Below are 27450 nucleotides of genomic sequence, written 5' to 3'. Positions count from 1 at the left end.
ACTTTGGTACAACTCCACGGATGAGCACTTGCTTAGCATGTACAAGGTCCTAGGTTCTATTCTCAGTGCCACACACTGATGCTCACACACTGTCCCCATCCTGAGGGGAGGCATGGCGTCCTCCTCCACTTGCCTTCTTACAGTGCAATACAGTTTATCTTCTACATCCTATACATTTCCGCAACTTTCTATTATCCTCTGCCTCCACCCCCACTGCACGGGACTGCTGTGCAGGGGTCTAAGCTATAGGGTGGAACCAGCATCCCAGGGAAGATGCTCTCAGGCTGTAAAATGCCATTAGTGACAATCATATTCCAAATGGAAGATGCTTCCTAGAGCTCAGAGCCAAGGCTCCATCTAGGTCAACCAATAAGCTATGTCGGGGGCAAGCATCACCTGCGTGAGTGTCAGGTAGATACGGTCTGTGAGGGGCGTGATGACCAGCCTTCCGTTCAGGCCCATGTACTCATAGCCGTAGCCAAAGGTCCCTGTGCACTGACGGATGTTGAGCTCATCCGGCTCACGGTCCCAGTAAAAGCGCAGCTGGCTTTCCCACTCAAACTCCCGGGCCTCGAGGATGCTGGATGGGGAAGGGAAGAGAAGGAAGGGACCATAGCTGGGCAGACCACAGAAGGACAGAACAGTAAAACACCCCAGAATCCCAGGGAGGTAACCACCTGCCCCGGATGAAGGAATCCACAATGTCCCGGGCATGGACATCGATGATGAGGACTGTGTTGTATTTCTTCCTGTCGTTTTTGCTCAACTCCATGGTGATCCGTGTGACCAGGTCGTCAATCTGTCGGTGCATCTTCTTGCCGTAGTTCTTCATAGCCTGCTTGTCCCCTTGCTTGACTTTATTGAAGACATCCTCCACTTCCCAAGTCCACCACACCTGACTGGCAGCCAGCACCACCATGCCTTGGTACAGCAGCATCCAGTCCACCCTACAGGGTGAGCACACTGTCAGAGGCTTGGCAGAGCCTGGGTCCTTCAAGAGCCTGGATGGGAAGTTAGTTGCACTTCCAGGAGCTTACATGTCTGACCTGGAGCAGGAGGCATGAAGGCCGGGAAAGTTCCAGGGCTAGACCATGAAATACCAGGACAGTGATTCCCCTCCGTCAGCTTCATAGGATCCCAACTACATAGCAACACGTCCATCATAGGGCCAGCGGCATGGCTCAGTGGTAGAGTCCTGGCTGAGAAGCCACCACCAAGGGGCTGGAGGTGTAGCTACACAGTAAGGCACCTGCCTGCTGGGATCCTGTTTGTCTCCCAGTGACAGAGTCTACAAAGGATCTTGGCAGTGCCTCTCCTGACCGCTAAGCACCAAAGGGCTAGGGATGGCACACCATCTGGTGCAGGCCCCAAGTGGCCAGTGCCCAGAAATGGGGTGGGGGTGGGTGCTGGGAATTTGTATTCAATTACTCATTCCTATAGCGCTGGGAATGGAGCCCACAGCCTCGTGTATGCAAAACAAGCATTCTGCCACTGGGAGGTTCTAAGCAGCTGCTCTTCCACTGAGCCACGCCCCAGCCCCTCACTGGGGGATTCTAGGCAGGGGCTCTACCACTGAGCCACACACCCCAGCCCCTCACTGGGGGATTCTAGACAGGAGCTCTACCACTGAGCCACAGCCCAGCCCCTCACTGGGGATTCTAGGCAAGGGCTCTACCACTGAGACACTCCCCAGCCCCTCACTGGGGGATTCTAGGCAGGGGCTCTACCACTGAGCCACAGCCCAGCCCCTCACTGGGGGATTCTAGACAGGAGCTCTACCACTGAGCCACACCCCAGCCCCTCACTGGGGGATTCTAGACAGCTGCTCTACCACTGAGCCACACACCCCAGCCCCTCACTGGGGGATTCTAGACAGGAACTCTACTGTAGAGCCACACACTCCCAGCCCAAGTTAAATTTGTAACAAGCTCCCAACCTGCTGCCTTGCTCACCTAGGAAGTACTATCCAGAACCATCATCTGAAACAGCTGGGTTGCCATGGCAAGGGAAGCCTTACTGCAATGTGGGCCTGCCTGCCATAAACTCTTATATGACCCTGTGCTCCGCGGCAGGATGCAGCCGTGCACATCACCTGCTTCTGTCCTCACAGTATCTGAAGATGGCTTCCTTGGTGATGAGCCTGTTGGTCCTCCTCATTTCGTTCAGCACGGCCGTCATCCAGTCTTCCACGCGGCCCTCGGCCCGGATGATCTTGCGAAAGTTCATGACTTCTCCCTCTGCCGAGATCATGGCCGACACTAGCTTCTCCCCGCTGTCTCCGTCATGGAAGCGCAGCATGGCTATGTTGTCGTACATCTGCAGGCAGCAGGAGACGCGGGTGGGGATGCTGGTGGGACGCCCACCCTCCATGGTGGCCATGGCACTCTCAGGCTTGCCCTGGACAGATGTCCACACACCCAGTGTTGTGTCTATTGGTCGGGCTGACAGGCTACTTCCTCAGCATTGTGCAAACCAAAGGTGGATTTTCGGAAAGAAGGAAAACCTCTGAGGAATCATGGGATCTAGTGTAAACATGGGGACAAAGTGGTCCAGACACACACAGCGGAGTGAGGAGTTGAACCTGAGGTGGAACTGAGGGCTTAGAGACATGAGATGTGACCAGGTAACTCAGGGCCACTGTCCTGCTTCCCGAAGCCTGAAGGAAACACCTTAAAGGTGAAGCTGGGAGCGTCCCACAGTTGACAGGAGCCACATGTCACGGTCACAAACACCCAAGCAAAAGAAAATTCCAGAACCTGAGTCCTTAGGGCCCCTACGGAATAGCACAGATGCTGTGGATCAGGACGGGAAGAGATGAGGAGTGGCCAAGTATAAAGAGTGAACAGGGAGAACTCCCAGGAGAAACAGAAAGCAGGGGCGGGGGCAGATCTGGCATCCTTTCTCTACAGCAGCAATGGCTTGTTTAGAAATGGGGAATTCGCCTGGTGGTGGTGGCTCACACCTTTAATCCCAGCACTCAGGAGGCAGAGGCAGGCAGATCTCTGTGAGTCTGAGGCCAGCCTGGTCTACAGAACTAGTTCCAGGATAGCTAGGGCTACACAGAGAAACCCTGTCTCAAGAAACAGAAAGAAAGAAAAGGGAGGGAGGGAGGGAGGGAAGGAAGGGGGAAATTAGCTAGGCATGGGTGCAAGTGGGAGGCCGTGGCATGAAGATGGCCACTATAGGCCAGCCTGGGCTACATACCTCTGAAAAGAAGAAAGGGAGGAATGAAGGGAGGGAGGGGAAAGGGAAGGAAAGAACCTACCTCTTGAGAAGGAAAACTTTTCAGTTTTTAAGAAAGGAATGTTTTAACTGAGCTTGGCTGCTGACCCTGATGCTAAACTCTGACCCTTGATCAAGAGCCCTGACTTCAGTCATATGCCCTGACCTGCCCCAGGGCCCCCCCACAATCACCATGGGCCCTGACCTGCCCAGGGGTCCTGACCTGCCCCAGGGGCCCTGACCTACCCCAGGGGGCCCCGACCTGCCCCAGGGCTCCCCCATGCCCACCATGGGCCCCGACCTGCCCCAGGGCCCCCCCATGCTCTCTGTGGGCCCTGACCTGCCCCAGGGCCCCCCCACACTCACCATGGGCCCTGACCTGCCCCAGGGGCCCCGACGCTCACAGTGGGCCCTGGCCCTGAAGGAGCCCTAACCTTGATCATGTGCTCCTGCACACACAGAGGGTCACTGTTGCCCAGGATGCTGAGCAGCTCGTCGTCTGAGATGAAGAAGAACCTGGGGAAGGCGTTCCTCTTGGAGTCCAGGTAGTCATTCAGGCTCTTCTGGCATTTCTCCAGGCCCTCGCTGATGTTCTGCAGGTCACTGAGACGGTTTGGGGCCTCACAGCATCGCTTGATCACTGGGTCTTTCAGAGTCTCCCCCATGATCTGGAGAAGGTCAGGGATACAGCTGAGTGTCACCCAAGGTGGCAGACATGCTGTCCCTACAGTCCCCAGAAGGCACAGATCAGGACACAAAAGGACCAGCAGGCAGGCAGACCACAGCCTCAGGGAGACCCACAAGGAGCTGTGAAGCTCTGGGCAAGTGCCTCTTGCCAGCATCTCAAACTCATGTCTAGTGTGTCTTCCTGTTAGGAGGCCAGCTGCACACAGTAGGGATTGTGTGCGTGGTCATGTGGTACCCTGATGGAGGAGGGTCATCTGTCTATCTGTTGTTTCATTGGTTAATTAATAAAGAAAACTGCTTGGCCTGATAGGTCAGAACATAGGTAGGTGGAGTAGACAGAACAGAATGCGGGGAGGAAGAAGGCAGAGTCAGGCAGATGCTTCAGGCAGACACCATGGAGCCAGGTCATACATGCTGAATCTTTCCCGGTAAGCCACCACCTTGTGGTGCTACACACATTACTAAATATGAGTTAAAGCAAGATGTGAGAATTAGCTAATAGAGGCTGAAACTAATGGGCCAAGCAGTGTTTAAATGAATACAGTTTGTGTGTTGTTATTTCCAGGGCTAAGCTAGCTATGCGGGAGCCGGGCGGAATGAAAAGCAGGCCTGCCCACAACTCTTTCTACAAATGGCACGCAACGTGGTGACTAAATCCACTTAAAAACCTGAGAGGGCTTTAAAAAAAAAAAGAGGGAGAGAGAGTTTAACACAGTTTTTTACTGTTTGCTAAAGTGTGCTGCAGAGAAATTTTCCTGACTCAGCCTCAACAGGAAAAAAGCTACACAGTTTTAAAATGCAGCTTCCTGGGCTGTGCCGGCAGTGCAAACTCTGGCTTTGAAGCATTTCAATGGCTTTTATGAGATTGGATGTTTGTGTTCCCGCTCGGGACAGGGAAGAAAGTACTCTAAGACCATGCCAATGGCTCAGTGCTCCCCACCTGCACCTGGGCAGATGGTGAAATCAGGCTTAAGCAGGCAGGAGAGTAATGGATTTCTGCTGCCATACAGAGAGATGTTTCCAGGTTGTGCAGTGCTCTGCATGTCAGATTTGGCTGTAACTTGGATGAAAAGAGTTTCTGTGCTGCACGCAGGTCAGTCTCAGTTAAAGTGCTGAGTGCGGCTCCTACCTGGCGGCCACAGAGCTAGCTGGTACGTTCTCGATTTTGAAATCGGAGAGAGGTGGAGCCAACATCCAGAGCAGCCCTCCGCTCTGCTGCTCAGAGACACAAGCAGCTCCTCCATGTTAGCAGTGCAATGTGCAAGGCTCAGAGGCAGGAGCAGCTCTGCCATGCTGAACTGTACTGGTCTCAGGCAGGAACTATCGTAATTACCATAATAACAGCGCAGTTAAGGTTTAGACTGGGCAGGAAACAGGCGGTACCATATTACCTCTACATGGCGCTACTTAAGTTTTTAAGAAGTGTTTAACATTTTAAGAAGTGCTCCTGGATAGTAAAGAATTACAGATTCACAATAGGACAGATTCAGACATAAAAGACTTTTTAATGGGGCACAGTGTTGGATGAATGTACGTAGGTTTGGGAGAGAAAAAAATATATATAGAGAGAGAATAAAGTTAATGTCTTTTTTAAAAAAAGGGTAAAGTCTTTAAAGAGACAAAATCAAGTAAAGTGATAGAGTAAAAATAAGCCATGTAAAAATGGAAAACTTCACAGAGGGTCTGGATTATGTATTTTATTGAGTTTTCTTTAAAACTTTTGACTGTGAAGGAGCTAAGTACAAAAAAAATTTCATTGTATGGGCTGCCAAACTAAACCAACATATATGTTCTAAAGGTATCTTGACTTCAGAATTTGGATCTAATGATATGATGCTTTGGAGAGGGTCTTCTTTTGTTTTCACAGAGGATGAGACCCTATGAATTGCTTCTATTCCAATATGGTATGATAGACTACACCCTCCTGAAAAGTTGCTGTGAACACCCTCAAAAAATTACTTCACCCAACTGATGACTGAGATGAACCTGGCACACAGGTTACACCATGAAAGATCTGATTAACAGCACCCCCACTCAGCAGGAAGTATTTTGAAGAAAAATAACTGCGCCCATATTCCCAAATATTGTTTATAAATGTTCTTTTACATTTAAAGGGGGATATGATATAGATATGAATAATTTGCATTGGTATGGATTTTAAGGTCAATTTTCTTATATGTATATGTATTTCTGATATTGATTAAGGTATTGTGATTGTGTAGTTCATTTAAGAATGTAATGTATGATTAGGAAATATAGGTTGTTAATAGATAATCATCAATAATAGTCAAGCTTGTAGTCATGTCAGATAAATTTTCTAGATATATAGAGATATATTTCAGTTAGATAGGCATTCTTCATATCTTTCAAAGACTACAGAATATGGCATTTTAAATGTTTTAATAATTTAGGGTTTTTCATGACAATGAGACACGTCTGCTCCTGGCAGCACCAATCTACTTTAAGAGGATGATGGGCATCGAAGAGGCTCCTTATGGAGTTTGATAGCCATTTGGGCAAGAAACTGTTCTTGCCTGGACTGTTGCATAAACTGGACACAGAGAACCCTCAGACAGAGGACTGCTGAACTTGCCTAAAGGTGAGATGATCTTTTGGGGTTCCTGATTCATGAAAGAGTCTGCGAGACATTCTACAGGACACAGCAGAAAGTGACTGAACTGTCTTTGGAATTTCCTGCTTCATGGAAATGTCTGCTGGAAACTATGGGCCTGTAGGCCGAAGATGGATGCCCCAATGGTACAGAGGAACTTTGGGTAACTGTACAGGCAGCGAGATGTCTCTGTCATTTCTAGAGTTTTAGAAGTTGCTTATTTCTTGTTTACTTAGGTAATAATATATCCTTCTGGAGTCTTTGATGGAATTGAAGAATGGTTAGTTATAGTTATAGTTTTCCTTTGTTATGGTAAAAGATAAAATAGATCTAAATATTGTAATTGTAATTCTTGCTTGATAACTGTTTTGTTATATGTAATTTTACTATGTTAAAGTTAAAGCCTTTCTTTTTTGTTTAAACAGAAAAAGGGGAAATGATGGAGGAGGGTCATCTGTCTATCTGTTGTTTCATTGGTTAATTAATAAAGAAAACTGCTTGGCCTGATAGATCAAAACATAGGTAGGCAGAGTAGACAGAACAGAATGCTGGGAGGAAGAAGGCAGAGTCAGGCAGACGCCTCAGGCAGTCGTCATGCCTCTCCTCTCCGAGACAGGCGCAGGTTAAGATCTCTCCTGGTAAGCGACCACCTCGTGGTGCTACACAGATTACTAAATATGGTTAAAGCAAGATATGAGAATTAGCCAGTAAGAGGCTAGAGCTAATGGGCCAAGCAGTGTTTAAAAGAATACAATTTCCGTGTAATTATCTCGGGTAAAGCTAGCCAGGTGGCAGAAATGCAGCCCTGCTTGCCTCAGCACTACAGTACCCCACCCCCTGCAACAGTGCTGCACACAGTAGGGATCGTGTGTGTTTGGCCATGCAGTACTCTGCCCCCTGCAATAGTACTGCACATAGTAGGGATCGTGTGTGTCTGGTCATGCGCTACCCCACCTCCTGCAACAGTGCTGCACACAGTAGGGTTCGTGTGTGTCTAGTCATGCGGTACCCCATCCCCTGCAACAGTGCTGCACATAATAGGTATTCAACCAGGGCTTAAGAAATGTGTGGAGTTGAACATAGTGCCATACGTCTTTAATAACAGCACTTGGGAGGCAGAGGCAGGTGGATCTCTGTGAGTTCAAGGCCAGTATGGTCTACTGAGGGAGTTCCAGGACAGCCAGGGATACACAGAGAAAAACAAAAACAAGGAAGAAATAGAGAGAGTGGGAGAAGGAGAGAGAGAAAAAAAAAGAAAAAGAAATGAGTGGAGACAGCAAGAGTTAGGTGCTATTTGCACACATGGGATATTCATTACAGTGGTTCTTCCGTGCCAAAAGGAAGGGTCAGGGTAGTGGGGAGAACAGAAAGAAATTGTCTAAAAGTCCAACAGTAAAGGAACAGGCAAAAACTTAGTTGCTTATTGACTGATATGCATAAAAGAGAGCTTGCAAGATGGCTTAGCTTGCAGATGCTCACCACCAAGCCTGAGTCCCTGAGTTCAATCCCCAGGCCCCACATGGTGGAAGGGGAGAACGGATTCCCAAAGGCTGTCTTCTCACTTCACATGTAGCCTTGGCATGTGTGATGTGTGGGGTAGGTGCATGTGCACATACATATACTAAATTTAACTTTTAAAATGTAAAGAAATACGTCAAAGATAATGAACTGAGGTTATGTTGCTGGATGTGGCCCTAGTGCAGCCTGCCTTTGGATTTATCTCTATCTGTGTGTTCATATAGAATAAAAACTCTAGAGAGACATGGTCAACTGTTATGTAGGTCAATAAGCGGAAATTTCCTAAGTAAATTAGTCACATAAGGAATGACCAAGAGCTTCAGAAGACCCAACCTTCAGGAACAAGTCTTCATAGACACAACAGTGTGTGGTGACACCGTCCTCCCTCACACTGATGGGGACGCTGTCCTCTCTCACACTGATGAGGACACTGTCCTCTCTCACACTGATGGGGACTCTGTCCTCTGTCCTCTCTCACACTGATGGGGACGCCATCCTCTCTCACACTGATGGGGACACCGTCCTCTCTCACACTGATGGGGACGCTGTCCTCTCTCACACTGATGGGGACGCCATCATCTCTCACACTGATGGGGACACCGTCCTCTCTCACACTGATGGAGACACCGTCCTCTCTCACGCTGATGGGGACGCTGCCCTCTCTCTCGCTTACCCTTTTAAATATCCTGTCGATGTTGTCAAACTTCTTGGCCTCCTCTGGCAGCTGGGACCGTATGTCTCCGCCAATGAAGATGCTCTCCAGGTACATCCACTTCCTCTGAACCAGCATCCAGATCTGAAAATGCGCCATGTCAATGTCACAGGGTGGTGAGGTACCCCAGGGACACAGGCAAAATCCCTCCAACCCACAACTCATTCAAGTAAGTTCAGTCACCGCAAGGACTGGCAGACCAAGTGGCACCATGTTACATGGCCACTACCCCCTTCCCCAAGTGCCCAGTTCTCTGGATTTCATTTTTGCTTTCTGGAGTTTTGGCCAACAGGAGTCCAAAACTATAATAGTTCAAGTAGGTGTGCAGAGAGAGAGCACACTCATGCAGCTCTTAGACACACTGTCACAAGTGCTGTGTGCATGAGCCGTCATGATGGCTCACCGCTAGCCAGCTGGACTTGTAAATTACACTTTGATATAGGTATATGTGTACTGGGAAGCAGTTGTACAAGATTAGGTACTATCTGGGTTCTGGGCATTGTCAGGACATCTCGGAACAAATCCCTGGAGAGTTGGGGGTTACCATGCAGGAAAGCAGCATTTTGAGGACACTGCTCTACTCAAAAGCAAAAGAATGCCCCCCATGCCAGTCCTGGGCAGGGAGGACGTATCTTGTTACATGTGGAATTTGGAGACCTGTGATCCACAATGACCAGTGCAGAAGTCTGTGTTTACAAGAAGCTGCGTGCCACCTACTCAGCCATTCTGTTTCCAGATACAGACACCAGCAGGGACAACAGAGGCCCAGACAGTGCATTCAGGAACTCTGCCAGTGGGCGTTTCTATAACACCCAGGAGGTGGGAGCAAGACAGACGGCCATCAGGTGAACCGAAAATGGTACAGCCATGGACAGATTAGTGCTTGGACAGATGCTACCATGTGGATGAGCCTTGTGTGTGATTTCACACATGTGAAACATACAGATTAGATATGGAGATAGAAAACAGATGTGCAGTTACTGGGACCTGGGGAAGCAGGAGCTGGGAAGTGACAGGGAGCTTTCTTTTATGGTGCTGAGAAAATTTGGGGACCAAATATACTTGTCTATGAAAAATTCAGCCTCCCAGAAATAGTGGACAGAGCCCAATTGATCTGGTTTGTTTACAGAGGACTAGTCCAGCACTGCCCACACAGGCCTGACCCACTACCAATATGACAGGCCAGGTTTGGGGAGTACAAAGACAGATGACACACTGAGCAAGAATAGGGAGAAGCCGGCAGTGGTGGTACACGCCTTTAATCCCAGTACTTGGGAGACAGAGACAGGTGGATCTCTGTGAGTTCAAGGCCAGCCTGGTCTACAAGAGCAAGGTCTAAGATAAGCTCCAAAGCTACAGAGAAACCCTGTCTCGAAAAACCAAAAAAGAAGAAGGAGAAGAACAAGGAGGAGGAGGAGGAAGAGGAGGAGGAGGGGGGAGGGGAGAGGGAGGGGGAGGGGGAGGGGATGGAGGAGGGGAAGGGGGAGAGGGAGAGGGAGGGGGAGAGGGAGAGGGAGAAGAAGGGGGAGAAAAACTTTAGGAGGTATAACCCAAAGGCAAATTGAATCATGTGAAGAGAGCTACCCAGCCCACAACAGTCAAACCTGAAAAGGACTTTAACATAGATATTTATCATACAACAAGAACAGGAGGTTTGGAAACAGAACACATGCTAAAAGGCCAAGTAGGAATCTTAGAAATTAAAAGTGCATTCCCTGAAGTCAGAACTCATCAACATCTCCATCGATGCACTTCCCCCACCAGCTAAATCAAGAGCAGGGAAACAACCGCTCCTTTCTAAGCACAGGTGTTCTCACATAAAATTCCCACACTTCCCTCTGCTTGGCTCTCACCTCAATGACCTCCCCTATCAGAGACAGTGTCTTCTCCCACTTGTGGACGGTCTGCAGGAAAGGCCCCACGAATCTGCTCCCGGAGATGCTCTGCAAGTTGACCGTGTTGTCGTCCAAGCACTGGATGACGTCGTCCACGGACCCTAAGATGTAGCCTCGCTCCTGCGTGCCTTTGTAGTACTTGACCACAGTGAACTTCATGTTCTCCCAGGTGTCTAGGATTTCCTTCACGGCCTGGTTGGGACAGAAATAGTGGTTGGGCCCACAGACAGAAAGAGCACGACCCTAAGCCAGGAGCTTCCTTCCCTAATGTGTCATTGGTCTCAACTCAACCCAGAGTCCCAGCTCCATCATCTGAGAGGTCGAGAGTCTCCTCAGCAACAGTGTCCCTGACTATCGGGTGTGTACTCTGCCACCATGCGTGTTACATGTGGGCTCTCATCTAACCCCCACCCCCAAAATCAGATTGTTATGCAGAGATAGGTTTAGAAGGGCCACACATGCTACCGAGTGCCAGAACCGGGGTCTCAACTATGCAGCTCCCTATGTAACAAGGGGGTCCTACCACGCTCACCCACTGCTGAGCAAGAAAGTGTCAGTACAAAATTCTAGGCTTACTATGATTCCAGGCTCTGAGGAAATCTGCAATGATATTTAGATGTTTATAAGTATGTGTGATTTGATCTCTAGTGAGACAGGACCTTGGGTATGCCTTTGAGGTATTATCTTAATTAGGTTAAGTTTAAAAACAAAAAAGATCTGCCCACTGTGGGTGGTGCCATTCCCTAGACTGGGAAATGGAGAGAATAAAAAGGAGAAACTGAACTGGGCACCGGCATCCATCTCTCTGCTTCCTGACTGTGACTGCAGTGTGACCAGCTGCCTCACGTTCCTGCCGCCATGCCTTCCCCACCATGATGGAAAGTGCCCTCAAACTGCGAGCCACAGTAAACCTTTCCTTTCTTACATTGCTATTGTTGGGGTATTTTTCCACAGCTGTGAGACATGTACTTAAGACAACATCTATACATAGTGTGTGTAAGTATTTGTTTATAGTGTATGAGTGTAAACACATGTATTGATTGTATGTATACCTGCATGTGTTTTGTGCATATATGTGTGAATGTATTCACATGTGTCATGTGTCTACGCATCTTTTAGCATTCTGTTAGAATCAGTTGTGCAAAATGGGCTCACATGGCATCTTCCTGCACTCACTTTGACGTTGTGTGTGCATCTTCAGCAGGGCACAGCATTCACTAAAATGACAGCCATGACTACCCTCAGTGTCCAGGCTGTGAGTGATTTTCTATTTTTAATTGTTTTCCAAGGGGTGCCCAATTGTTCACCAGTGAATAGAATGTGAAACTGTAATCAAGAACATCAAAAAAAGTAAACTAGCCGGGCGGTGGTGGCGCACACCTTTAATCCCAGCACTCGGGAGGCAGAGGCAGGCGGATCTCTGTGAGTTCGAGACCAGCCTGGTCTACAAGAGCTAGTTCCAGGACAGGCTCCAAAGCTACAGAGAAACCCTGTCTCGAAAAACCCAAAAAAAAAAAAAAAAGTAAACTGAGGCAGAGGTTCTACTTACTTAGACACTAGAGACAGAGCGTTTCCTGCTAAGAGAAAAGACAGCCTTTACCGGAGCCTTGCTGTGATCCCAGCACTCAGGAAGCTGAGGCAGGAAGATCACGAGTTCAAAGCCAGCCTCAGCTACATGGTAAACCCATCTCAATGAACTAAAGGTTGACGAAGGCCTTGTAGGCAGAGCCGCAGCACCGAAACCCAAGGCTCCCCTTCCCTACCTTCTCAATGGCGACCTCCTTGACAGCCGCGGTGACAATCTCATTGAGCACTTCCGTGTGGCTGTGCAATTCCATGGCAAACATGTTCTCCAGTGTGAAGGTCTCTGTCATCTCGAAGAACACGCCTGTTTTCTCCATGAGTTCTTTCCAATGTCTGGAAGGATGTAGAGCCATTAACAAACACCACCCCAGCAAACACAGCTTGTATGTACTAACTGTTCTGAATGCTGGGTGGGCAGGGGTTAATGGTGTAGGCCCATGGGTGACTGAAAGAGGAGAATAGGGAGTCTGAGGTCAGCATAGGCTATATCCTGAGACCTTGGCTCAAAAGAAGGAGGAGGAGGAGGAGGAGGAGGAGGAGGAGGAGGAGGAGGAGAAGAAGGGGGAGGAGGGGGAGGGGGAGGAGAAGAAGAAGAAGAAGAAGAAGAAGAAGAAGAAGAAGAAGAAGAAGAAGAAGAAGAAGAAGAAGAAGAAGAAGAAGAAGAAAAGAAGAAGAAGTCAATTAAATATATTACTAAGGGGTTGGAGAGATGGTCCTGTAGTTAAGAGCACTGGCTGCTCTTGCAGAGGACCCAGGATCAGTTCCCAGCACCCACATGGCAACTCATACTCATCTGTAGTTCCAGCTCTAAGGGATATGATGCCCTCTGGCCTCCACAGGTACACACACACACACACACACAACACACTAAACATAATTTGGAATAAAAATAAATCTTTAAAGTGTGTGGCCTTCCCAGCTTGCACCCAAAATCCTCCCCCCCTCCCCCTGCCTCATCCTCCCGTCTTTGGGGCCACAAAATCCCACAGCTCAGCCTGTTTGGGCTCTGGGGACCTGGAATTGAGTGCACCCAGGCCGGTGGGAGGTCCCCTCCTTCATTTGACTGCCCGGAGCAAGGTAGGCCTTTGTCTGAGAGCTGCTTGGCCTGCAAGGGGACCTGAAAGTCTGCAGGAGGATCCATCGTTCTTTGGGGTGAGTGAGGAGTGAGTGCCCGAACCGCGGCAGCTGCCCGGAGAGGGACCACCGACTCTCCACAACTCCCCCTGCCACCAGCACACTTCCTGCTCTTCCTGCAGGGGTTATTCTCCCCGGATACCGCCTCTCTCTCCCTGTCCCTTCCCAGCTTGCACCCAGAATCCTCCCCCCCTCCCCCTTCCTCATCCTCCCGTCTTTGGGGCCACAAAATCCCACAGCTCAGCCTGTTTGGGCTCTGGGGACCTGGAATTGAGTGCACCCAGGCCGGTGGGAGGTCCCCTCCTTCATTTGACTGCCCGGAGCAAGGTAGGCCTTTGTCTGAGAGCTGCTTGGCCTGCAAGGGGACCTCACAGTCTGCAGAAGGATCCATCATTCTTTGGGGTGAGTGAGGAGTGAGTGCCCGAACCGCGGCAGCTGCCCGGTGAGGGACCACCGACTCTCCACAACTCCCCCTGCCACCAGCACACTTCCTGCTCTTCCTGCAGGGGTTATTCTCCCCGGATACTGCCTCTCTCTTCCTGTCCCTTCCCAGCTTGCACCCAAAATCCTCCCCCCCTCCCCCTGCCTCATCCTCCCGTCTTTGGGGCCACAAAATCCCACAGCTCAGCCTGTTTGGGCTCTGGGGACCTGGAATTGAGTGCACCCAGGCCGGTGGGAGGTCCCCTCCTTCATTTGACTGCCCGGAGCAAGGAAGAGATGGGCAGGCGCCAATGCAGGAGCTCCTCCAACAACATGAAAGGCAACATGACATCACCACAAGCCAGACATCCCGAAACAACAAGAATTGAACACCCTACCCCAGAAGATATAGAAGAAACCGACATTAAACAGTACTTTATAAAAATAATAGAGGACCTTAAACAGGAGGTAAAAAACTGCCATAAAGAAATGGAGATGACAAACAAAAAGGTAGACGAAATAAATAAATCTCTCAAAGATACCCAAGAAAAACAAGAAAAACAAGAAAAAGCAATCAAACAGGTAAGGGAAACAGTACAAGACCTGATAAATGAAATGGAGGTATTGAAGAAAACACAATCTGAGGGACGACTGGAAATGGAAACTCTGAGTAAACGAACAGAAACTTCAGAGACAAGTATTTCCAACCGAATACAAGAGATGGAAGAAAGAATCTCGGACTCTGAAGATACTATAGAAGAAATAAACTCACAGATTAAAGAACTAAACAAATCTAACAAATTCTTAACACAAAACATTCAGGAAATCTGGGACACCATGAAAAGACCAAACCTAAGAATAATTGGGGTAGAAGAAGGAGAAGAATTACAACTCAAAGGCCCAGAAAACATATTCAACAAAATTATAGAAGAAAACTTCCCCAACCTAAAGAAGGATGTTCCTATGAAGGTACAAGAAGCCTACAGAACACCAAATAGACTGGATCAAAAGAAAGCATCCCCACGCCATATAATAATCAAAACACAAAACATACAGAATAAAGAACAGATATTAAGAGCTGCAAAGGAAAAAGGTCAAGTAACATATAAAGGGAAACCTATCAGAATTACACCTGATTTCTCAATGGAAACCATGAAAGCCAGAAGAGCTTGGATAGATGTGCTACAGACACTTAGGGAACATGGATGCAAGCCTAGACTATTATACCCAGCAAAGCTTGCATTCACCATTGATGGAGAAAAACAAGATATTCCAGGACAAAAACAGATTTAAACAATACGCAGCCACAAATCCAGCCTTGCAGAAAGTAATAGAAGGAAAATCACAAACCAAGGAGTCCAACAACGCCGACAATAACTCAGGCATCTAGCGACCCTTCACCAGCACAACTAGAAGAAGGGAAACACACAAACTCTACTACTAAAAATGACTGAAGTTAACAACCACTGGTCATTAATATCACTTAATATCAATGGACTCAATTCACCTATAAAAAGGCACAGGCTAAGAGACTGGATACGAAAACAGAATCCAACATTTTGCTGTTTACAAGAAACACACCTCAACCACAAAGACAGGCACCTACTCAGAGTAAAGGGTTGGGAAAAGGTTTATCAAGCAAATGGCCCTAAGAAACAAGCGGGTGTGGCCATACTAATTTCCAACAAAGTTGACTTCAAACTAAAATCAATCAGAAGAGATGGAAAGGGACACTTTATACTCATAACAGGAAAAATCCTTCAGAATGAAGTCTCAATCCTGAATATCTATGCCCCTAATATAAAAGCTCCCACTTATGTAAAAGAAACACTTCTAGAACTCAAGGCAGCCATCAAACCACACACACTAATAGTTGGAGACTTCAACACTCCTCTCTCACCAATGGACAGGTCAATCAGACAGAAACCTAACAGAGAATTGAAAGACTTAATGGAGGTAATGAACCAAATGGACTTAACAGACATCTATAGAACATTCCACCCAAATAGGAAAGAATATACCTTCTTCTCTGCGGCTCATGGAACCTTTTCGAAAATTGACCATATACTTGGTAACAAAGCAAACTTCCACAGTTACAAAAAAATATTAGTAACCACCTGTGTCTTATCGGATCACCATGGATTAAAATTAGAATTCAACAACAATGCTACCCCCAGAAGGCCCACAAACTCATGGAAACTGAACAGTCAACTACTGACCCACACCTGGGTCAAGGAAGAAATAAAGAAAGAAATTAAAGTCTTTCTTGAATTTAATGAAAACAAAGACACAACATACTCAAACCTATGGGACACAATGAAAGCAGTGCTAAGAGGAAAGTTCATAGCACTAAGTGCCCACTTAAAGAAAACGGAGAAAGCACTCATTGGTGACTTAACAGCACACCTGAAAGCTCTGGAAAAAAAAGAAGCAGACTCACCTAGGAGAAGTAGAAGACTGGAAATAATCAAACTGAGGGCAGAAATCAACAAAATAGAAACACAGAAAACAATCCAAAGAATCAATGAAACAAGAAGCTGGTTCTTGGAGAAAATCAACAAGATTGACAAACCCTTAGCCAAACTAATCAAACGGCAGAGGGAGAACACGCAAATTAACAAGATCAGAAATGAAAAGGGGGACATAACCACAGACACAGAGGAAATTCAGAAAATCATTAGATCTTACTACAAAAGCCTGTATGCCACAAAATTGGAAAATGTAAAAGAAATGGACAGTTTTTTAGATAAATACCATATACCAAAGTTAAACCAGGACCAGGTAAATGCTCTAAATCGTCCTGTTAGTCGCGAAGAATTAGAAACTGTTATCAGAAACCTCCCTACCAAAAAGAGCCCAGGACCAGATGGTTTCAATGCGGAATTCTACCAGAACTTCCAAGAAGACCTAATACCTATACTCCTTAAGGTATTTCATAATATAGAAACACAAGAGTCACTGCCAAATTCCTTCTATGAAGCTACAGTTACCCTGATACCTAAACCACACAAAGACTCAACCAAGAAAGAGAATTACAGGCCAATCTCACTCATGAACATGGACGCAAAAATTCTCAATAAAATACTGGCAAACCGAATCCAAGAACACATTAGAAAAATTATCCATTACGATCAAGTAGGCTTCATCCCAGAGATGCAGGGCTGGTTCAACATACGAAAATCTATTAATGTAATCCATCATATAAACAAACTGAAGGAAAAAAACCATATGGTCATCTCATTAGATGCTGAAAAAGCATTTGACAAAATTCAGCACCCTTTTATGATAAAGGTCTTGGAGAGATTAGGGATACAAGGGTCATTCCTAAATATAATAAAAGCTATTTACAGCAAGCCGACAGCTAACATCAAATTAAACGGAGAGAAACTCAAGGCTATCCCACTAAATTCAGGAACACGACAAGGCTGTCCACTCTCTCCTTATCTCTTCAATATAGTGCTTGAAGTTCTAGCAATAGCAATAAGACAACATAAGGGAATCAAGGGGATTCAATTTGGAAAGGAAGAAGTTAAACTTTCATTATTTGCAGATGATATGATAGTATACATAAGCGACCCCAAAAACTCCACCAAAGAACTCCTACAGCTGATAAACTCCTTCAGTAACGTGGCAGGATACAAGATCAACTCCAAAAAATCAGTCGCCCTCCTATACACAAAGGATAAGGAAGCAGAGAGGGAAATCAGAGAAGTATCACCTTTCACAATAGCCACAAATAGCATAAGATATCTGGGAGTATCGCTAACCAAGGAAGTGAAGGATTTATTTGACAAGAACTTTAAGTCTTTGAAGAAAGAAATTGAAGAGGATACCAGAAAATGGAAGGATCTCCCCTGCTCGTGGATTGGGAGGATCAACATAGTAAAAATGGCAATTCTACCAAAAGCAATCTATAGATTCAATGCAATCCCAATCAAGGTCCCATTAAAATTCTTCACAGAGATTGAGAAGACAATAATCAACTTTATATGGAAAAACAAGAAACCCAGGATAGCCAAAAAAATCTTATACAATAAAGGTACTTCTGGAGGCATTACCATCCCTGACTTCAAACTCTATTACAGAGCTACAGTATTGAAAACGGCTTGGTATTGGCATAAGAACAGAGAAGTTGACCAATGGAATCGTATAGAAGACCCGGATCTTAAACCACAAACCTATGAACACCTGATTTTTGATAAAGGAGCCAAAAGTACACAATGGAAAAAAGAGGGCATCTTCAACAAATGGTGCTGGCATAACTGGATGTCAACCTGTAGAAGAATGAAAGTAGATCCATATCTATCACCATGCACAAAACTCAAGTCCAAATGGATTAAAGACCTCAATATTAATTTGAACACATTGAGATTGATAGAGGAGAAAGTGGGAAGTACTCTACAACAAATGGGCACAGGGAACCGTTTCCTATGCATAACCCCAGCTGCACAGACTTTAAGGGCAACATTGAATAAATGGGACCTCCTGAAGTTGAGCAGCTTCTGTAAAGCAAAGGACATTGTCACTAAGACACAAAGGCAGCCTACTGACTGGGAAAAGATCTTCACCAACCCTGCAACTGACAAAGGTCTGATCTCTAAAATATATAAGGAACTCAAGAGACTAGACGGTAAAATGCCAATTAACCCAATTAAAAAATGGGGCGATGAACTGAACAGAGAATTCTCAACAGAAGAAGTTCGAATGGCCAAAAGACACTTAAGGTCATGCTCAACCTCCCTAGCTATCAGGGAAATGCAAATCAAAACAACTTTGAGATATCATCTTACACCTGTCAGATTGGCTAAAATCCAAAACACCAATAATAACCTTTGCTGGAGAGGTTGTGGGGTAAGGGGCACACTCATCCATTGCTGGTGGGAATGCAAACTTGTGCAACCACTTTGGAAAGCAGTGTGGCGGTTTCTCAGGAAATTCGGGATCAACCTACCCCAGGACCCAGCAATTCCACTATTGGGAATCTACCCAAGAGATGCCCAATCATACAACAAAAGCATATGCTCATCTATGTTCATAGCAGCATTATTTGTAATAGCCAGATCCTGGAGACAGCCTAGATGCCCTTCAGTGGAAGAATGGATGAAGAAACTGTGGAATATATACATGCTAGAATACTACTCAGCGGTAAAAAACAATGACATCTTGAATTTTGCAGGCAAATGGATGGAAATAGAAAACACTATTCTGAGTGAGGTAACCCAGACCCATAAAGATGAACATGGGATGTACTCACTCATATTCGGTTTCTAGCCATGATTAAAGGACATCGAGCCTATAAGTTTGGGATCCTTGAGAAGATAATAAGAAGGTGAACTCCCAAAAAAGATATAGTAATCCTCCTGGATATTGGAAGTAGACACGATCGCCAGGCAAAATTGGGAACTTGAGGGTTGGGCAAGACTGGGCCAAGGGAAGATGGGGAGAGAAAAGTGTGAAGGGGAGAGCGGGGGGAGCTCGGAGGAATGGGGTGCTTGGGATATAGGAAGGGTGGATATGAGAGCAGGGAAGCATATAGCTGAATTTAAGGAGCTACCTGAGGGTTGTCAAGAGACTTGACCCTAGAGGGGTTCCCAGGTTTCCAGGGAGACGCCCCCAGTTAGTTCCTTGGGCAGCTGAGGAGAGGGAGCCTGAAAAGGCCAGTTCCTATAGCCATACTGATGAATTTCTTGCATATCACCATAGAACCTCCACCTGACGATAGATGAAGAAAATGACAGAGCCCCACCTTGGAGCACCGGACTGAGCTCCCAAGGTCCTGATGAGGAGCAGAAGGAGAGAGAACATGAGAAAGAAAGTCAGGACCGTGAGGGAACCTCCAGCTGGCGACAGATGGGGAAGGTGACTGAGCCCCACATTGGAGCACTGGACTGAGCTCCCAAGGTCCCGATGAGGAGCAGAAGGAGCGAGAACATGAGGGAGAAAGTCAGGAACGAGAGGGGTGCGTTCACTCATGGAGACGGTGGGACAGAACTAATGGGAGATCACCAACTCCAGTTGGAATGGGACTGATGGATCATGCGACCAAACCCGTCTCTCTGAGTGTGGCCAACAGCGGGGGCTGACTGAGAAGCAAAGGACAATGGCTCTGGGCTCTGATTGTTCTTCATGGACGGGCTCTGTGGGAGCCTTCTCAGCTTGGTCGATCACCTTCCTGGACCTGGGGGGAGTTGGGAGGACCTTGGTCTTAGCATAGAGTGGGGAACCCTGATGGCTCCTTGGCCTTGAGAGGGAGGGAGGGGAGGTATGGGTGGAGGGGAGGGGAGGGAAGGGGGAGAAGGAGGGGAGAGAAAGGGGAGAAGGAGGGGAGGGAGGGGGGAGGAGGAGGGAAGGAGATGGAAATTTTTAAATATAAAAAAAAATAAACCATGAGAAAAAAAAAATAAAGTGTGTGTGTTGTGTGTGTGTGTGTGTAGGATTCATTTCAAGCCAGGCATGATGTTTTTTTCCTATAATCCCAGCACATGGAAGGCTGAGAAAGAAAGACTGCCATGAGTTTGAGGCTATCCTGGGCTACATAGCAATTTTGAGGCAATGTGCCAATAGACATATGGTCCAGGCTGTCATGGAACTTTCTATCCTCCTGCCTCAGTTTCCCAAGCACTGGGGTGACAGGCAGAGTTCTTTTTATTCTTCTAATGTTGCACCTAAAAACTGCAAATGACATTGGTGGCTCCGTTCCATTTCTCCTGCATCCTCTAACCAAATCCTCCTGCTGTCTTCCTTTCTAAACAAATCCTGTCCCCTCTTGCCTTGCTGCTGAGCTGGCCCCTCTCGTCTGTGCCCCCTGTCTAACCTACGCTGTAAATGCCTGAGATCTAATGTCTCCAGCTTGTTCCTTGGGCAGCTGAGGAGAGGGTGCCTGAACTGGCCCTATCCTATAGCCACACTGATGAATATCTTGCATATTACCATAGAACCTTCATCTGGCGATGGATGGAGATAGAGACAGAGAACCACATTGGAGCACTGGACTGAGCTCCCAAGGTCCAAATGAGGAGCAGAAGGAGGGAGAACATGAGCAAGGAAGTCAGAACCTCGAGGGGTGCGCCCACCCACTGAGATGGCAGGGCTGATCTAAAGGGAGCTCACCAAGGCCAGCTGGACTGGGACTGAAGGAGCATGTGATCAAACCAGACTCTCTGAACATGGCTGACAATGAGGGCTGACTGAGAAGCCAAGGACAATGGCACTGGGTTTTGATTCTACTCCATGTACTAGCTTTGTGGGAGCCTAGTCTGTTTGGATGCTCACCTTCCTAGACCTGGATGGAGGGGGAGGACCTTGGACTTCCCACAGGGCAGGGAACCCTGACTGCTCTTTGGACTGGAGAGGGAGGGGGAGGGAAATGGGAGGAGGGGAGGAGGTGGAAATTTTTAATAAAAATAAATAAATAAAATAAAATAAATAAAAAATAAAGTCGTTCCGTGAGCTCACGAGGCTGACGGAGGATGGAACCCACCTCTCTCTCAGGGCCTCGTGCTTCAAGTCCAGAAGGAGGGGGATGGAGTCCTTGAACGCCTTCATCTTTGCTTCCAAATGGAAGGCCACGGATAAGCTGCGCACATGGCGCGGCAGCTTGCGGAGGCCTTTGAGGAAACCGTCGATACCTTCCTGCAGATACTGGACATTCAGGTTGATCCAGAGGGTCTGGGACCACTCCTCTTTGGCAACCTAGAAACATTAGACAAGTCAGCACCCATGGGGCCTGACACAAAAGCCTCCCTCGGCTCTCTCTTCAAAGGATCCTCTAATGTAAAAGGGTGAGTGTTGAAGCCAACCAGAAGGAGCTGTGGCTTTTCTGAGCCCTCCCCAACATAACACAGCACCTGAGTGCGCCTGTGCCCAGCTTGGGGTGTCCGGGGGAGGGATGGCACCTTTAGAGACTCATATAGGTCGTAGATCAGCCGGAGCCCTGACATCTCCTTCTGCACTTTGATGAGCTCAGGGTACATGGTGATGGGGAGGTCAAAGAGCTTCTCCGCATTGGCCAGATCCTGCCGGTTCTTCTCATGCTTGGCCAGCTCCTTTTCAAAACTGCTTAAGAGCTCAACGCCTGGAGAAGAAGTGCGGACCAACATGATAAGTACTCACTCATAGGTGGCTTTAGACATAAAGCAAAGAAAGCCAGCCTACAAACCACAATCCCAGAGAACCTAGACAACAATGTGGACACTAAGAGAGACTTACATAGATCTAATCTACATGGGAAGTAGAAAGTAGAAAAAGACAAGATCTCCTGAGTAAATTGGGAGCATGGGGACCATGGGGGAGGGTAAAAGGGGAGGGGAGAGGAAGAGAGGGGAGTGGAGAAAAATGTATAGCTCAACAAATCAATTTTAAAAGTTTTTAAAAATAAAAAAAGAAGTGCAGAGCTAGAGCAGAAAGGACAATGTGACGGTGAGGGCTTGGGAGCCAGGGGTGAGGTGGGGGGGTCGCTGCAAGTTCAAGGTCAGCCTGTTTACATAGTAAGTTCCCAGCCAATCAGGGCTATAAAGTGAGCAGTGTGTCTAAAAATGTGTGTGTATATAAGATGGAGGGCAAAAAAAAATGGCTCAGTGGGTAAAGATGCTTGCTGCTAAGAAGGATACCTGAAGTTCACGTGAACACAGTGAACTGAGCCCTCTGAACTCGTGAGCCAGAACAACTGTTCTTCCTCTTAACCCATTTCTTTCAGATGTGCGCCATGATGACAGAAGTCTGGCAGGACAGAGAGAGGCAGCACGGCACCGTCTAAGGTGCCTAAGTGCAGAGAATGGATGAATTCAGAGGAAGAGAGCAGCAAAGGGGTGTGTGTGTGTGTGTGTGTGTGTGTGTGTGTGTGTGTATGCGCGTGTGCGCGTGCGTGTATGCGTGTGTGCGTGTGTGCGCGTGTGTGTGCGTGTGTGCGTGTGCGTGTGCGTGTGCGTGTGTGTGTGTGTGTGTGTGTGTGTGTGTGTGTGTGTGATACACACTGCTGCACTGGCAAAGGCAGATGCCAGTGGTCATCATGTTCGGCTGCAGTGGGGACCGGCTGGATTCCCGCTCTCACTAGATCCTGCACAAACCCCTTGTACCCACCCTGCCGTCAGAGGCCATCGCTAGACCATGAGAGAAGCAGCTGAGGAAGGAGTCGATCCTTCAGTGACAACACATCACTTCCTGTGAATGTCTCGGGAGTCCTGAGCCCTCAACATCCCCACACCTCACCTTTATCCAGGTCTTCACCCACTGCGCCAGGGCCTTGGCTGTAGAAGCGCCGTGCAAACTCTTCCAGCTGACTTCTGTAGTTCATTATCTCACTCCGGGTGATCTGAGTGAAGGAGGCTTGGTGTAACCTCAGTGTGGGGATTGGAACCCAGGACCCCACATGCCCCGTGTGCATCTGAGTTCTGAGCGTTCCCCAGTCTCCCATCTGCACTCAGAGTGGAGGTGACACCTCACCTCAGTGAATGTTCTCTTGATGCCCCCGAGCGCATGTTCCACGTGCACAGAGTCGTTGAAGAGAGTTTGCCACATGGTCTCAATCTTGTCAGCCAGTTCCCGCTCAGCTTCGGTAGGCTAGAGGGAGAGACACAGACAGACAGACAGACAGACAGACAGACAATGAGAGGCAGAACGGATTACCAATAATGTTGGAATTGCAATGTCAGGTGAAAGCTGCTCCCCATGGACTTTGGCTTCTAGCTGCACCCAAGGCAGCTATTGGAACAATCTGGAAAGCCAGCTGAGACAGTAACATTGTGTTCTTGGGGTTGTTTATTTGGTTTGGGGATTTTAGTTTTTCCTCTTTAATTATGTGTGTGTGTGTGTGTGTGTGTGTGTGTGTGTGTTTGTATGTGTGTGTGCATGTATGTACAGTGCCTGCAGAGGCCAGAAGAAAATATCAAATTCCCTGGAGCTGTGAGCTGCCTGATGTGGGAACCCAGGCTGGGTCCTCTGGAAGGGCAGCCAGCACTCTTAACCACTAAGCCACCTCTCCAGACCCCTGTTGACTCATTTTGGAGTTGAAGTTTTATGTCTCACAGGCTGGCCTCTAACCCACTATGTAGCCAAAGGTGATCCTCTTGCCTCCACCTCCCAGGTTCTGGGAGTATAGGTGTATGCCACTGTGTCTAGGCCAATCTGTAATTTTGTAATAAAAATGGTATCTGGGCCAGCATAGTGGCACATGCCTTTTATTCTGGAGACAGAATCAGGAAATCTCTATGAGTTGGCAGCCAGCTCTATATAACGGTTTCAGGCCAGCCAAGGCTTTATGGTGAGACCCTAGAGAGAGAGACAGACAGACAGAGATCTGGTTCAGCGGGTAAAAGTGCTGGCTACTCTTCCAGAGAACCAGAGATCTGGATCTATGCCCTCTTCTGGCCTCTGTGAGTATTGTATATATACAGAGACACATAATTAAAAAAGAAAAGGAGAAACTAGCTTCTTCATATTATAACTTCTGAAAACAAAGCACAAAAAGTGTCCTTAAAAGTAGGTGGAATGGGGGCTGGAGAGATGGCTCAGTGGTTAAGAGCACTGGCTTCTCTTCTAGAGGACCTGAGCTCAGTTCTCAGCAGCCACAAAACCCCTTACAACAATTCGTAACTCCAGTGCCAAGGGATCTGATGCTCTCTTCTGGCCTCTGCTGGTCCTGCACTCACATAGTGCACATACCTGTAGGCACACTTAAACATATAAAATAAAAATAAATAAATCTTTAAAAAATTTAAAACACAGAGAGACCCTATCTCAAAAATAGACTAATAAAACCATTTACCACAAGTTTCTTTTATCTTCTCACATTCCCCTTTCTCTCTCTCTCTCTCTCTCTCTCTCTCTCTCTCTCTCTCTCTCTCTTTCGGTTTTTCTTTTTTTTTTCGAGACAGGGTTTCTCTGTAGCTTTGGAGCCTGTCCTGGAACTAGCTCTTGTAGACCAGGCTGGCCTCAAACTCACAGAGATCCGCCTGCCTCTGCCTCCCAAGTACTGGGATTCAAGGCGTGCGCCACCACTGCCCGGCTTTTTGGTTCTTCAAGACAGGGTTTTTCTGTGTAGCCCTGAATGTCCCAGAACTCACTCTGTTCCTTCTTGTTCTTATTTATGATTACTAGTGTGTGTGATACGTAGGTGTGTACACGCATGCCACAGTGCACATATGGCAATCAGAAGACACCTCTGTGAAGTTAGTTGTCTCCTTCTGTCTTTACGTGGGTTTTGGGGATTAAACTCAGGTCTCCAGGCTTGTGTAGAAAACTCCTTTACCCACTGCGCCATCTTGTCAGCCCTCTTATTATTTTACAAAACTCTACTTTTCACAGGAAGTGGCCCCCGTCCTCTCCCCAGGAAAGGGACTGAGACGAGACAGCGAGCTAATATGGACAGGCTGCAGAACATCACAGAAGCCTTGTGAGGTCAAGCCATGGTCTCCACATTTAAAGTTCAATAAAATACCCATGCAGTGGGGACACCCATGAGGGGGCTTCCTGTTGGGGACACCCATGTGGTAGCTTCCTACTGGGGATTTTTAATCACTTGCTTGGGAACACATGGCTGGCAGGGCCACTGAGAGGCCCTTCTGAGGACGTCCCCCACAGGCTCACTGTTGAAACTCTTGGTCCCCAGTTGGTGGCGCTGTTTGGGGAGGTGATGGAATATGTAGACAGTGGAGGCCTTTCTGGGGTTGGGCTCTGAGGGTCTAAAGCCTTACTCACTTCCTGTTGTCTCTCTTTGCTTCGTGTGTGTGGACAAAATATGACCAACTAGCTTCCCACTCCTGATGCCCTAACTCCCCTGACAGTTGCCATGCCTATCCAGCCATGCCTCCTCCTGAGGCTGCTTTCATCGGGTGTTTTGAGGCTGGAAGAGGAAAAGTAATTTACAGAGTAGATAACCCAACCAAGAGTGGCATCAGGGCAGCAAGGCTAACTCACAAAGATGCTGTATATTGCCATGGTGCGGTACCGCTCCTGGATGTCCTTGTACCTCAGCTCCATGACTAAAGATTTTGTCCTGACCTCTGCAATCGTCGCCAGGACGAACTTGAGATCTTCAAGCGTGGTAGGGCTCTTCTTAAGGTTTTTGTTCAGGTGCTACGAAAGAATTCAGTGGAGACAGAAAACAGCAATAGGTGAGACCAGCTTCCCCAAGAACAAGGCTCCTTGGTGCAGCCTGCAGCCTAGGGATTGCCTGTTAGTCTTGTCAACCTGAGGCAACCTAGAAATTGCTCAGGAAGAGCATCTTGATTAGTAATTGCGTAGCTATGGCGGGCCTGTGGGCATCTTTGTGGGGAGGAGGGGTTATCTTAATTGTTAAGTGAGGTGGGAAGACCCAGCCCACTGTGGGCAGCACCATTCCCTAGGCAGAGGATCCCGAACAGTCCAAGAAGAGAACACTGGCTGAGAGCAAGAGAGCAAGGGTGCATTTATCCTCTCTCTGCTCTTGACTGTGTATGACCAGCTGGGTGTGACTAGCTCTCTGAATTCCTGCCTTGGAACCCCTCAGTGGTGGACTGTAACCTGAGGTTATGAGTGAGATACACCCTATTTCCCTTAACTCACTTTTTCTCTTGGATATTTAATCACAGCAACAGAAATGAAGCAAGGCAAGGATAGGGCCTTTGGATGTGCTGGGCAAGGCTCTACCTCAGAGCTACACCACTGCCCCTGAAGATCTGTTTGAAATAAAGGTGGTGCTGGCATACCTCGATCTCATCCCGGAGGCTAAAAAGCTCCTCCTTGGCGGACTCATTGAGGAGCTTCCCCAGCGAAATCACCCAAGACTTGGCATTTTCTTGCACAGTGGTGGCTAGTGGCCCAAGCTGCAGCCGGATGCAGTGCTCATCCTTGACCAGCGGGTGGCGCATGACATCCGCCGCAATCTTGGAGTAGAACTGCAGCTTCTCATCGTAGGCCACACAGGCTGGCTTCTTGGCTGCAAACTTCTCCATCACGATGGACTTGTCCAGCTTCCAGAGGGGCCGGTAGCGTTTCCACCTCTGCAGGTATTTCATGAGGTTCACCAGGAGCCTGTGGATATTTTGGGGGATCATAACAGCTTGATCCATGATCTGGGGGTTCAAGGAGATGTCGTTGTAGAAGCTCATGATGATGACTTCTTCCTCCTCGCCCTTCTGAGGGGGGCATTCGATGCAGCTGCCGTTCATCCAGCGCACAAAGTACTGGCAGGAAAGCAGGCGGGAGGTGAGCGTTGAGCACTGTGTGCCTCCTGAGCGTATACTAGGACCTGGTGACGAGCCCTGCTGTGATGGACAGTCTCACCTCACAGGCCTTCAAGCCTAGCCTTGACGTTACCATCCCCTGCCTCAACCTCAACGGTAGGATTACAGATGTGTGCCACCATGCCCTGCTATGCTCCCCTTCCTCCTTCCCTGTAATCCCAGCACTAGAGAGGTGGGAGATCAGAAACTCAAGGTTCTCCTTGGTTAATAGGGAGTTTGAAGCTAGCCTGGGCCATATGATTTTTTTTAAAAAAGGTAAATTTTTTAAAAAGAAAAAAAAGGTAGGATGGGGTGAATGGAACCAGGATTGGGCTATGGGACTGCTCCTAAATTTGATGGCTTCACAGAGGCCAGAGGCAGCTGAGCCAGTGTCTGCTGGGCCCCTCTCCAACTGTATCAACCAATAAGCAGCTGGCAAGCAGAAGAGCAACTGTTTCCGGTGACCTC

The 27450-nt window shown here is 47.8% G+C and overlaps 1 protein-coding gene across 1 annotated transcript in view; it reads right to left on the bottom strand.

Moving 5' to 3' along the window:
• Dnah10 (dynein axonemal heavy chain 10) overlaps nt 1-27450 on the bottom strand; it is a 124112-nt gene that overhangs the window by 61770 nt on the left and 34892 nt on the right. The window contains exons 21-33 of the mRNA XM_038346140.1: nt 26467-26943; nt 25697-25855; nt 23225-23341; nt 22991-23093; nt 21679-21857; nt 21264-21475; nt 12409-12562; nt 10604-10837; nt 8712-8834; nt 3657-3890; nt 2093-2316; nt 678-947; nt 397-580 (exon numbers count right to left, since the gene is read on the bottom strand). Of these exons, the coding sequence (XP_038202068.1) occupies nt 397-580; nt 678-947; nt 2093-2316; nt 3657-3890; nt 8712-8834; nt 10604-10837; nt 12409-12562; nt 21264-21475; nt 21679-21857; nt 22991-23093; nt 23225-23341; nt 25697-25855; nt 26467-26943 (2670 nt within the window). The remainder of the gene's footprint in view (nt 1-396; nt 581-677; nt 948-2092; nt 2317-3656; nt 3891-8711; nt 8835-10603; nt 10838-12408; nt 12563-21263; nt 21476-21678; nt 21858-22990; nt 23094-23224; nt 23342-25696; nt 25856-26466; nt 26944-27450) is intronic.

This window comes from Arvicola amphibius, chromosome 10 (genome assembly GCF_903992535.2).
Source record: "Arvicola amphibius chromosome 10, mArvAmp1.2, whole genome shotgun sequence".
Lineage (NCBI taxonomy): Eukaryota > Metazoa > Chordata > Mammalia > Rodentia > Cricetidae > Arvicola > Arvicola amphibius.
Note: the sequence above shows the minus strand (reverse complement) of the source record. Positions and strands in the feature narration are given on the sequence as shown.